This window comes from Morone saxatilis, unplaced genomic scaffold, assembly GCF_004916995.1.
Source record: "Morone saxatilis isolate NCDOM2014 unplaced genomic scaffold, NCSU_SB_2.0 Contig9, whole genome shotgun sequence".
In the NCBI taxonomy this organism is placed as follows: domain Eukaryota; kingdom Metazoa; phylum Chordata; class Actinopteri; family Moronidae; genus Morone; species Morone saxatilis.
This window is the reverse complement of record NW_023340268.1, coordinates 18,074,064-18,086,871: the sequence shown is the minus strand read 5'-3', so window position 1 is coordinate 18,086,871 and position 12,808 is coordinate 18,074,064. Positions and strand designations below refer to the sequence as shown.

Sequence of the window (12,808 nt, the reverse complement as noted above, 5' to 3'; positions counted from 1 at the left end):
CATGTCATGGAACATTTATAGTTTGGATTTCTTTATTTTCTTTTTTTATTTCATTGGAGCCCAGTGTAAACGGGTTGCTGCTGGTTAGCTAGGCCCTATGCTCCCCCCCCCCCCCCCCCCCCCCTCCCCAGATGTATGTGGTAGGGATTTTGCATGGTGTTATATTACCCTGCCTACAGTCACTGAGTATCCCTGGCCAAACACACAGTTGGCAAAGAGAGACAGAACAGTGTGAAGAGGCTGTGAGACATTGCTGTACACTGCTCAGCGTTCGGAGTTTAAAAAAAAAAAAAAAAAAAAAGCAGGAAGTGCGCCACCAACTAAATTGGTTTGGTGAGTAACAGTGATAGTGTAGTGGCAGTGGTGGTGTTTTGTATAGTGGTAGAGTTGATATATAACCTATGGCTTTCTATATCACTATATTTTAAGGAATGGGAATAACAGCTGTCAATGATTTTGCATGGGTCCATTGTGATATGTATAGGTACTGATGTAAATAGCCTATCCTCTGCCTGGCTAGGAGAGTCTACGCCGCTTCTTTGTCCCCTCGTGGGTCTAGTAACAGCCAGAGTTTGGCTAGGGATATATCTCAGACAAGTGACAAGCCTAACTGCAACAAAAAATTCAAGTATAAATATATATTTGAATTTTGATGTACTTGCATTATATATATATATATATTTGCGCACACTTCATGCACACTTGCATACAACACCAGCAGACACTGTACACACACCTCACACAGATGAGTGGCTAGTAGCAAGTAAAATAGTTTCCATGGTCTTTTGGAATGAAAAAAGTAGCTATTCTTTTTATTTTTGCCATTTTGGCTGTTTGTTTTTTCAGAGCACTTAGTATAGTTTCTTTATTTCTGAAAATGCTGCCCTTGGTTTCTGTTTTAATTGAGACAATGGAAAGAGATGTTCCTTGAATTCTAAAATGATTCGGAGCACACATAAGTCTTATGGAAACTTTTTTGTTTGTTTGTTTCTAGCCACGTGACTTACGATGGTTTATATTAGCCCCGTAAACCCTAACCCCGGATCGGCTCTGCCCGTGACAGAAGCTGATCTTGGATCAGAGTTTAGGTTTTGTGGATAGAGCAGAACTGTGGTCGTGTGATGTTTGACTGACAGGCACTGTGTGAGGAAGAGGTTGATTGACTCTATGACTATGTCCCCATCAGAGTCTGGGAGCCCCTGTTCTGTGGATTACTGAAACAGCCCTAACATTTAATCATGGACCCGTGAACAGAATTATGTTTACTCTCAACAAAAATATGTTGCATATACTCAGATTTATTCCTTTATTCTTTACCAAAAACTATTTCCTTTTTTATGATGGGACATCTTTTTGGATGTTTCCATTTGGGTTGTTTCAGTATTACATTTTTACGCATGCCTTTTCACTTCCTTTGTCAGTGCAGATTATTACATGACATGCATGGGTTTAGGCGTTAATTGGCAGGGGAATTATGTTAGTGAGGCTCTCTGTTTTTGCTTTCATGAGTTTAAGATGTTATCCACAGAACACGTGCGCTCCTAGTAAGAGTTTAAATCATGAATAATTGAGCATCAAGAACTTACTTCTACACGACAGATGTGTAGAGCAGCATTTATACCTGAAGTCTTCGATTTCATGGCCAATTCTGTGCTTGGCCGACAAATAATGCCAGAATTGCAATGTTTAAAAAAAAAAAAAGAAAGAAAAAAGAATCGGTGCGACGACCAGGAAAAATATTTATATTTCTGAAAACTGAAAATGCACTCCTATTCACAAAAGTGCCAATCCGACCAACAAAGACTGGAGGTTCTTCTGTATCTGTCTTTGACTTACAGATTATTTTTCTTTATATCTTTTATTTACTTGAATGTGCACACATTTTGTGCAGAACATTGCTGCTCTATTTTCCTTATCTTTAGAATTACATTATTTGCCATTGTTTCTTTGGAAAAAGTGGCATTCTTTACTGTGGGCACCTAAATAAGGAATTGAATTAAGGCAGTGTAATTGTCTGGGGGGGAAATTACTTGACTTTAATTGCATAAAACTGGTCTTTCCAGCTACTTGTTGTCCATTGGTTTGATGGTCTCCACTATTGCAGTCTTCTAATGGTTTTCACTGTGCATAGCTAAGCTACGAAATGTTTTGGAATCAAAGAATTGATTTTATGTGGCAAATACAGTAGAGTATAATATTCAGCATTTTCATGAGGTCACAGCCTGTAGCCTGCACCCCTCTTTGTGCAAAAAGAAACTGCACAGACTGAAATATTGTAGTACTTAGATTTGGCACATGATGCAAATTGAGGAAACGTAAGCGACTATCATAGGAGACAATTGCAGGTACTAACCTTATTGTCGTAGTTTACCAAAGTTTTGTCGTCCTGAAGGCTGGTTGAAATTATTACTGGATGTTTTTGTTCTCAATAATTTATCGAATTGGCTTGTGTTGACCCAGTCAGTATGACTGAGAGATTGCTTCAGGTCATTTATAACTTGCTTCTTTTCATTAGAAGCTGCAATAGCTCAGTCCCTCTTTTCTCATTTTTTTTTTAAAGTTCAAGTACTGTTTAGGGAGTTTATAAAATCTGCAAAATAATCCTGAAGACTGCAATAAATATTGTCCCAAATCAGGCACCCCAGAGGCAAAGATCCACCTACAAACTGCTCTCACAGGTGACACTCCTTCCACTGGGTGGAGCTAACAGAGGCAACTACTTGACATTTTTCTAAGATAAAAGATCTGGGATTCAGAAATTGTGCAGTGATTTACATTAAAAAGTATTATAAGTTAAACTATATGTATGTTCTGATACATTGACAGGGATTCAGATGCAATTCTAATCACTTCTGAGAAGTGGCGAAAAAAGCCTCATTAGAACACGTCACAGGAAAAAAAAAGACAATACAATAGGAGGTGTGGATACAAGCCTTTTCTGCTTTTTCTTGATCTTTTTCCTGATCAGGATATTCTGGGCTATATTTTTGGATAATTGTGTTTAGAGTAAAAGTTTGTCCTAGTCAGGCTGCATGATCAGGAACCTTGTTATCTATAGGGGAATGAACAGACATCACTAAATATCTCAAATCTGACTTGTCTTCCGTCCTAGAAGCTGTTCATGTCTATATCAAAATCTAAAGCCATGCTTGGCTTGGTCAAGTAATGTTGTCTACGCTACAAATGTTTACAATGCTACATGTTTGTAAAATACTTTTCATATGCCATCACTGACCAGTCCTGATGTATTCTCTGCTCTGGTCCTCTCATTTCTTTTACATGTATTTATTTTCTCTATTCTTGTTTATGATTTTTCATTTGCTCAAAATTACCCATCTTAAACTGTGACTTGACTTGACTTTACCGACGGTATGAATGAGTGACGACAAACTAATACACTTCAACTGAACATGACACACAAACATGAACATGAAAAAAATGCATACAAGAAACAGCAACAATATTAAAAATGTAAAGAAAATATGTTGAATTTAAAATTGTTCAGTGGAAATACTGTACAAAACAAATAAAGTTATGTTGCAACCCTTTAATGCGAATGTTTCTTCTTGTTTTGACTCCAGCATGCTATGTGAAGGATTGTTACTGGACTCCAATGTGGTATATATATATATATACCACATTGGAGTCATTGAAGCTTGAGTAGCACATCCTTGTCTTTACCTGAAGGTGGGAACCTAGTGCTTATGGAAGTGAATGATTGGCTTGGAAAAATTAAGTATCCATTGTCTAAAATGTCACACCTAATGTAAAATAATTGAACCCAAATTATATTACATTTTAAGGGATACAAGTCCTTTAAAGCTCAAATGTGAAAATGTGTAATAATTATATATGCATACTTTTTTCTCTAATTTCATGGGAGAAGAGTTCCACATTATGTAAGATTAGTAGTGTTGCACATTGGGTTTGGTGAATAACTAAACATCAAGGTATCAAGGTTCATCTATTTGTCATTTTACAGCGCAGGGTTGCTCAATAAAATGGCAGTTCTAGCCCCTTCAGTCTGCGCACACATTGAACATATGTACAGATGCTTAAAGTAGACTGGAGTAAAATAAGAATAAAACAATATATCCAGTTACTTATATAAATATATACCTACATGCAGCCTTCATAGACCATACATTTACAAAAGCAATCTGCATTGCATGTCTTGTCAAAATCCTTTATTTGATGTTATTTAATTTCAATAGATAGCTCATTTTAACCTCAATCAACCCGTTTCAGTAGAAAGCTGTCAAATAGATTTTTCTTCTTTCAAATTAGCATTAACAATAGAGATGGGGGAAAGGAAAGAGCTTCTAGGAATAAATCCCTCTGCATCCTTGGAGAACAAACCTCCAGTGAGGTATTGACTTATTGCTGAGAAAATGCACAATGTTTTATTTTGTTTACATTTCCGACGCCTTTAATGCAATGTATTTCACCTAGGACAGTGTTTTTTTTAGTAGATGTTTTATTTTTTCAGAGCCACAGACTTTCGGATTTTCTGAAAAACACAAGTAGTAATTTATGAATCCTGTAGATGGCAGCAAAGCAACACGCTGGGATGTAAACCGCCATTAAAATCAACACAGAAGAAGAAGAATCCAAAGTTGTGAGCGGAAGTGTTTTTCTGGCTCATGCTGTTCAGGAAACCTGCAGTTCACAGACACAGTAGCTATTTCCTCATTGAGCCTGAAGGTAAACAATTCCCTAATATCTGACAAGGCGGAATATCATTTAGAAACAAGTACACATACAGTCCGTCAGTGTTTTTTAGATGTTTGTGTCTTTGATACACGAGCTAATAGTGGCTAACTGGCAGTCGTGCAAGCTAATTTCATCTGGCGGCTAGCGAGCGTTAGCATGTGCTAGCTAACGTAATGTGAAAGCTAACGTTAGTAGGAGAGGACACACCTGATAAGAAATGGAGATAAAATGTGCTGTGACATTTTGAAGTCCACGTGCCATGCTAAAAGTAGTATTGTTAATGTAACGTCATGTGTAGTAAGTGCTTTTGTAACGAGTAAGCTACAGGCTAACTCACTGATGTTAACTTACAGGAGGGTGGCACAGAATCACATATAACGTTAACTTAGCTACAGTTCTGGCGGTTAAAAGTTTCCATACTAGTTATTAATTATAGTTATATTATTATTAATTATAGTTATTATCAGAACCAAGATAAGACGTATTAATTTGCAACTTCAGTCCAGCTTTCACAAAGCAGCGGTTACCCTTAGCTGTGACATTACAGTAAGCTATGTCTGGCTCGTCCGTTGCTAATACAACGTTAGGCTTTATACAGCGGAGTTAGCAACACTTTATTTAGTTAAAGAGTCAATTCAAGGGCAGTTCGGTGATTCAGTTGCTGTTTTACGCGAGGCTGTGTCGTTACAGCGGAGTCTGTGTTGGACCTAGAAAAAGAAAAACATGTTTATGGCGTTTCATTTTTTTTTTTTTTACTGCGTCATTTGGGTTAAAATTCATGAAATGGCTGAAGCGTCAACGAGCTCCTTTACGTGTTTACTCTAAAATTATACATAGGTGTCATTGTCAGTAAGCCAAGTACTGCATGTTTTTTTTTTTTTTTTCTACTTGTAACAGATACCAGAGATGAAAAAACAGGACACAGAAGAGTCAGTCAGCCAGGGCAGTGAGGATGCTCCACCTGCAGCCGGAGAGACGGAGCAACCTGCAGCTGCGAAGGACAGCTCGGACGGCAACAGCCCCAAAGAGTCTGAGCCACAGACCCCACAGACAGAGACCCCACAGACAGAGACCCCACAGACAGACACACCTCCACAGAGTGACGAGGCGGGAAGTGAAGGTAACATTACGTGTCCCTGTGGTTGGCAAATCCCGAAAGCGTACACTGATTTGTACTTCTTCAAAGGATGTTTTTTAATAAATCAACCACAATGCTTGATACATATTGATAATTGGACAATCAAAAACCTGCCATATCGTGGTGCTTAATAGCAACCACATTTACTCGTGCAGGATATCACTCTTGGGTACTTGAATGTATTAACAAAACATTGTATTTCAAGTGCCTCAAGTTTGTGTCACTGTCATGTTTTGTTTGGAGAAAAATCAGCATTAAGTCATGACCAGGAGTCGGACATGCAGGGTGTATTGCCAGCAGCACTTTCAGATCCTGGGTTTTGTTTCGTAGGGTGTGTTTTATAGGCTCACAGCTTCAGTGCAAAAAGTCACCAAAAAATTGCTTTCTTTTTAGTCATGTTTTTTTTGTATCTCTTTGCTCTGTCTAGTCGCAGAGGCGCCACTGTCTCAGTGTGACATGGCTGAGGAGCTGAGCCGGCAGCTGGAGGACATTCTCAGCACCTACTGTCGGGAAAGCATGTCGGACGACGCCAGCTCCCTGCCCAACGGCCAGTCACACAGCCTAGAGCTCAATGGTCTGACCAGGGATCTGGACAAGCCAGCGGAGGGCAAAGTCAATGGAGCAAACAACGGGGTGGAGAAGGAGCAGAAGAAGACTCAGGAGAAGAAGAAAGTGAAGGGTTTGGGTAAGGAGTAATTTACTGTTTATATCCATTTTGCTGACGAGCCCTCCAGAGACTAAAACGTCTCGAAATTGTCTCCTCATTGCACACTGCTCACCCCGTAGAGATTGTATATTTTTACAGATTGGTGATACTATCACAGTGTGTAGTGAGCACCGGAAACTTGCCCGTGTACCATCAGTATTATACAGATACACAAACTAAAAATCATCTTTTAAACTAAAACTAACAGGCTCCTGTCTCTGTTTTTCCTTGTTTATGCAGGAAAAGAAATCACTCTTCTCATGCAGACTCTGAACACATTGAGCACCCCAGAGGAAAAGCTTGCAGGTCTCTGTAAGAAGTATGCCGAACTGGTGAGTGTTTCCTGCAAAAGGGATTCTCTTTTATTCTTAAATCTAGAATGTGGCACTACACTTGATATTGGTCTTCTCTTAATTCACTACAATCATTTTCTAGTGTGGATATACATTTTAAGAAATTCCCCCTGCTGCCTTCAGTAGTTAAGGAAAATTGTTCTCTCTTGTTGGAATAATCTTTACAAAATAACAGACGTATACTCACGGACATTACTGTGATTTCTTATTTTATTCAGTCATGTTGGTAGTCTGTCTGTCAGTTACACAAGACGATGAGGGGATAAAGTACCTCAGACTTAGAAAGTGAAATATGGCGTTTTGTCACTAAGTTCAGAGTTAAGATAGTAACTGAACTGAGCATTTGTGGTGTCTGATAAAGGTGTATTACGGTTAATGGAAAGTCAGGCTCCTGGTGGTTCCTGTGAAGGTAGAATACAGTCTGAGTGAAAATGGAAAAACACCCGAGTAACATACATTCAATGGTGCCAACTGATTTAAAGATGCATAAATAACCCTTGATGTAATTACTGGTCCAGTAGCCTACATGACCAGATACTGTTTTATTAAAAAATTGTAAAATCGGATTTAAAAAAAAACAATAATTGCTTTTCTAGACTTCTGAGTTAGGACACACACAGTACACACACAGTACACACACAGTGTCAGCCAATGGGACTTCTATGCAAACAAGGAGTGTACTTCAATGTGACGCAGCTATCGTTCTCAAACAGACACAGACTGGTGCAATGCGGAGCGCTCTGTCCTACGACCTCAATACATGCCAGGGTGTTGTGTAGCATTTTGCAGCTCTAATGATGACCTCGAATGATCTCCTGGGGCTGCATATGTTGTAGGAAGGTTTTATATTGACTGTGTGTGTTTGTGCGTGTACGTTTGCAAGACAGGCTATTTGTTCAGTTGTGTGTAAGCCTGAGAAAGCTGATATGTGTGATTTGGCAGCATGTCAGAACCAATAGAGGAAGATTAGTCTGCAGTGCAGTTGTTGGTTGGAGGAAGACAAAAGCATCTGAATTGTCATTTACACAGCAGCTGAAAAATGTGTTGTTTCAGCATCATGTCTGCATGTGCTGTAGTCATATTATACTATATTTTTGAACAGATTATTAGAAAACAAAGCAGTTTACGACATAGTAGTATTGTTTTAATATTAAAAAAAAGCTTGGGTTGATGAGTATTTATTATCCCAAACTGATTTAAAATGTCAACTGTAACACATAATGTAATCAAAAAACACCTCAAACCATATGTGTGTCTTTGTGACAGCTGGAAGAGCACCGCAACACCCAGAAGCAGATGCGAGTGCTGCAGAAGAAGCAGAACCAGCTGGTCCAGGAGAAAGACAACCTGAGGAACGAACACAGCAAGGCCATCCTGGCTCGCAGCAAGCTGGAAAGTCTCTGCAGGGAGCTGCAGAGACACAACCGCACACTCAAGGTACAAAACAGGCCCCGCATCATGAATATAGATTCCTAACTGCTGCATTGATGTGATCAATGACTTCCTGCAAGCATAGCTGTTCTATGGTCCTGTGTGTAATTAGGAGGTTATCAGAGTTCTCAGATTAACTACCTTCATCTCTTATGTGGAGAATACAGGGATTTGAGTAAGAATCAGAACATGGTATATTTAGAAACATTTGCTTTTACTCCACATTTTAAAAATGTATTGATTTGGGACAGATTTGACCAAACTGGTCGATTGTGATTCTGAGATAGACCAGCTTTCTGAAGAGGAAACGTTACGTTATCATGTTCCACTTCCCTCTGCAGGAAGAAGGGATGCAAAGAACACGTCTGGAGGAGGAGAAAAGAAAGGAAGTGACCTCCCATTTCCAGGTGACACTGAATGACATCCAGGCTCAGATGGAGCAGCACAACGAGAGGAACGCCAGTCTCCGACAGGAGAACACCGAGCTGGCTGAGAAACTGAAGAAGCTCTATGAACAATACAAACTACGAGAAGAGGTACGTTGGAAGGCCCCCCCCCCCACAACTGTATGTTTTAAGTACAGTATGTGAGTTTAATTTCAAGCTGTTAGTCCTAATTTTACAGGATGTGTAACAGGCATTTTCATTTCTCTGACCTTTTGAAACCCCCACCAGCACATAGATAAAGTGGTCAAGCACAAAGACCTGCAGCAACAGCTGGTGGACGCCAAGCTGCACCAGGCTCAGGAACTGCTGAAGGAGTCAGAAGAACGGCACGACAGAGAGAAAGAATTTGTAATTATACTCTCAACAGGCACTCACACATTTACAAAGTACAAGTCCTGTTTGCAAACATAAATGGTAATTATTTCTTATTCCCTTATTTCCTCAGCTGCTGAAAGAAGCAGTGGAGTCTCAAAGGATGTGTGAGCTAATGAAGCAGCAGGAAGTTCACCTCAAGCAGCAGGTTTCCCATCAGTCTTTACTCTTCACCTTTAAAACCCGACTATTACTGACTGTACCATCAACATTTTCCCTTTTGTTGCAACAAGCATCTTTATATGATCAAACCCGCATGGTGTTGTTTTCCAGCTGTCACTGTACACAGAGAAGTTTGAAGAGTTTCAGACCACTTTGTCCAAGAGCAACGAGGTCTTCACCACGTTCAAACAGGAGATGGAGAAGGTGAGGAGTCTGTTACTGTCAGTGTGCAAGATGGAGAGACGGAAGACTTGTTTCCTTCAGCTGAACGTAACAGTCTTATCCTCTGTGTTACAGATGACTAAAAAGATAAAAAAGCTGGAAAAGGAGACGGCCATGTATCGGTCCAGGTGGGAGAGCAGCAACAAGGCTCTTCTGGAGATGGCAGAGGAGGTAAAGCAGCCTTTTGTTTTTACTGTCAAGCTCTACGCAAAAACTCTTCCCCCCTTAGATAGATAGAGAGATAAGAGATATAAGAGATAAATATATAGATATGTGTTATCCCCCACCCACTGAGACTGAATTATAAGATTAGTATATATATAACACCTTGTATTATTCTACTACTATTAGGAACGATATAACAGATACAGATAGATATATATACCCCCAGGTACCGAGTATTGTTATTCGCCTTTTGGATGAATACTAGAGATAGATATATATAGATATATATATATATATATGCTTAAAGACACCTAAAGGAATAATGATTATACATTTTTAAAGTAACCCTCCCAACCCTGGTCCAAAATTGTGCAGCATTTGATTGTTGGGTTAGAATTCAAATATCAACTGAAGCTTTAAACAATTTGATAAAGCCCTAAAATTCAGTTCAGATAACTGTAACACAAAAGCACAAGACTGATATTAGCATTGTGTGTGTGTGTGTGTGTGTGTGTGTTTTGTTTACAGAAATCTGTGCGCGACCATGACTTTGAGGCACTTCAGGGTAAAGTCCAGCGGCTCGAGAAGCTGCGGCGGGCGTTAAAGGTTGAGCGCAATGAGCTCAACAAGAAGGTTCAGAACCTCAGCGATCCGCACAGTGGCACCGCAGGAGCCCCCACCTCCGACCCAGGGACTGACTCCCCCTCTCCGCCACCTACAGACTCTTTGCTGGAACCCAGCAGCCACCCTGTCCCAGATATGACCCCCTGCTCCCAGTCCTGCCACTGTGACCCAGAACTGGACACAGACGCCCTGCTAGAAGGGGCAAAGGCTCAGCCCATTGCTGCACAGGAATGAAGCAACGCTGCTCACCGTCTCCCCTCTCCCCTTCAGCATCAAGCCACCAAACAATAAGCCACCAGCCTGCAAGCCACTACTCCTCTGCTGGATGAAGCTGATGTTAAACACTGATCCAGAAGCAGATCAGATAGCAAGTTTAACTTGTGTCCTCCCAGCATGCTCTGCAGGCTTTATAAAGGTGATGGGAAGATTGTGCCTCATGTCAGTACATTTACATGCACACCATAATTCAGTTACTGTGAATAACCCGATTAATGCAATAGTTTGATTCAATGGTCTGCAATAACCTCATTTCCCCAGTGATCACATTTTATGATTAATTTATTAGTCTACAGAAAACGTCTAATTAGCATCAGGTTGAGGGGGGATATGGAAGATATTTTTGGTGGTGTTTTTTTTTTTTTCAAGTTGCTAAATGATTTAATTTATTAGTCGTAAAATTTTAGATGACACTCCAAAAAAAACATGCTACACATGCTGCTATTTCTGTATAGAAACACGGGTTTCAGTCCACAACCTCTCTGGCATATGCACTTAATTCAAGCATTGAAAGATATCAGGCTCGAGGTGTATACATATCACAGTCATCAAGAAGACAGCTCTGTTATGCTCGGTCCAACTTAAACCTTTACTTGACGGCCCTGTTTACATGATAGCTGCAGCAATCTGTAATGTCATGATCAGTGTGCATGTAAATGCACAAACTGCCTCTGTGCTCTTTTATTACACATTCCCTTTTTTAACTTGCATCAAACATGGAACTGCTTGGCAGGATAAATAACAGTGCTGCTTGGGATGACACAAGACAAACAGGTATATGGCAAGAGGATTTATCAGAGGTTGAATTATTATATTACGTTGTGTGTGTGCGCGTGTGTGCGTGTTGGGCCACTTGTTCTCATGTGCATCTTCAGTGTCAATGTTATGGGCAGGGGTTTGATTCCTAGTTTGCAGTATCCTAAAGGCCACTGATAGTAACTTCATGTTTTTCTTTCAGGTGAAGTCTTAAAAGAGAGAGAGAAACAAATAATGTTATAGCTAATTCAAATGACAAAATATAGAATTCTACATAATTATCGTTTTTTTTCTTATTTTTTACACAGCTCAAATGTTCAGAACACTTTACAATGTTTGTTTCACCAGAGTTTTCTGTTCTTTAGGGAAATGTTTCTTTGTTTTCTTGTTTTTATCACACTACTGCATTTTTGCGGTGTTTGATTTTGTGGTCTGTATTTATTGTTTGAAGCATAATCTCTGATATTGAAGTGTATGTATCTTACAGAGCACCACTATAAAAATAAAACAGTTTATTTTTATTAATTTAGAAAATATATCAAGGTGTTACTTTTATGACCAACTTTTCATTCCCAGCCTTTGTTCTTAGCTCCATTTGTTTCGTGTTTCTTTTTTTTTCTGCTTATCGTGATAACGACCACTTTAAACTTGTTGAACTCCATCTTCGTGCGTTGGTACGAGTGGTGTGTCCATGTGTCTGTGTGAGAGGCTTATGTGGTTAGGATCGTCTCCTCCCAGACCTGGTAATTGCAGTAGCTTGTGATCAGGTTTTAACTAGAGAATGTTCAAGGACCTCTATGCAACGCTTGCCTCTTGGTTTTATTCTGTGGCAGTCTGAACTGACAAGCACTTAGCTGAGAATGTATATTCATTATATCAACTGTCCTGCATGGATGTATTATGTAAACAGACAACATATCTCGAAGCAGAACTCTATTTTTGCTTAGGTTTGAACCCGGTTAATTTCCTCTCAATTGTTATTTAACATCGACCGACATATTGTGCATCTCCCTGATGCTTTTAAAGGGCGCAGTGACTGAGCCGAGTGGCAACAAGGAGGGAGAATTAGAGAAAATGTTATTGGACTACTGAACATGTCCATTTCCTATCTTCAGACATGTACTACTTGATATGTAGCATCGGTAACAAGGTGTCAACTTATAGAATCAGTCATTTTTTAATAGAAATGACAAACCTAATTTCTTCCATTGTCACACAGGACAGATTCATTGTACCTCCGGTCCAGAGGTGGATGTGGAGCATGAGAAGGAACCAAAGATGTTTCCTTTTTGTTTTTTGCAGTACTTTTATCTGGCCCTGTATATTTGGTTTCTTGTTAAATAAAAGATGTAACAATGTATGTTTGAGTTTCTGGTTAATTGACCTTGTTGTCTTATTTAGGACTAAAGATGTAAAAGCATGTTTTGATATGATAAAGATGAAT

General features: G+C 39.6%; 1 protein-coding gene across 2 annotated transcripts; it reads left to right on the top strand.

Annotated features, from left to right (window-relative positions):
• Window positions 1-4,609: 4,609 nt before the first annotated feature.
• On the top strand, window positions 4,610-12,724 carry txlna (taxilin alpha). 2 transcript variants are annotated; one of them, XM_035681431.1, is made up of 11 exons: window positions 4,610-4,704; window positions 5,618-5,833; window positions 6,279-6,536; window positions 6,798-6,889; window positions 8,177-8,347; window positions 8,683-8,877; window positions 9,016-9,135; window positions 9,233-9,307; window positions 9,433-9,525; window positions 9,619-9,714; window positions 10,237-12,724. In XM_035681431.1, exons 1-11 carry the CDS (start codon window positions 4,644-4,646, stop codon window positions 10,564-10,566), a joined length of 1,707 nt encoding a protein of 568 aa, XP_035537324.1. In that variant the 5' UTR covers window positions 4,610-4,643; the 3' UTR covers window positions 10,567-12,724. The 2 variants fall into 2 exon arrangements, with proteins under 2 accessions (XP_035537324.1, XP_035537323.1); XM_035681430.1 differs by having other exon boundaries at window positions 5,611-5,833.
• The last annotated feature ends 84 nt before the right edge of the window (window positions 12,725-12,808 follow it).

Coding starts and splice junctions, on each gene's coding strand:
- txlna (XM_035681431.1), top strand. CDS start 4,644: ATGCTGTTCAGGAAACCTGCAGTTCACAGACACAGTAGCTATTTCCTC. Junction 6,537..6,797: donor GAAGAAAGTGAAGGGTTTGG/GTAAGGAGTAAT, acceptor TTGTTTATGCAG/GAAAAGAAATCACTCTTCTC. Junction 9,136..9,232: donor ACGACAGAGAGAAAGAATTT/GTAATTATACTC, acceptor TTATTTCCTCAG/CTGCTGAAAGAAGCAGTGGA.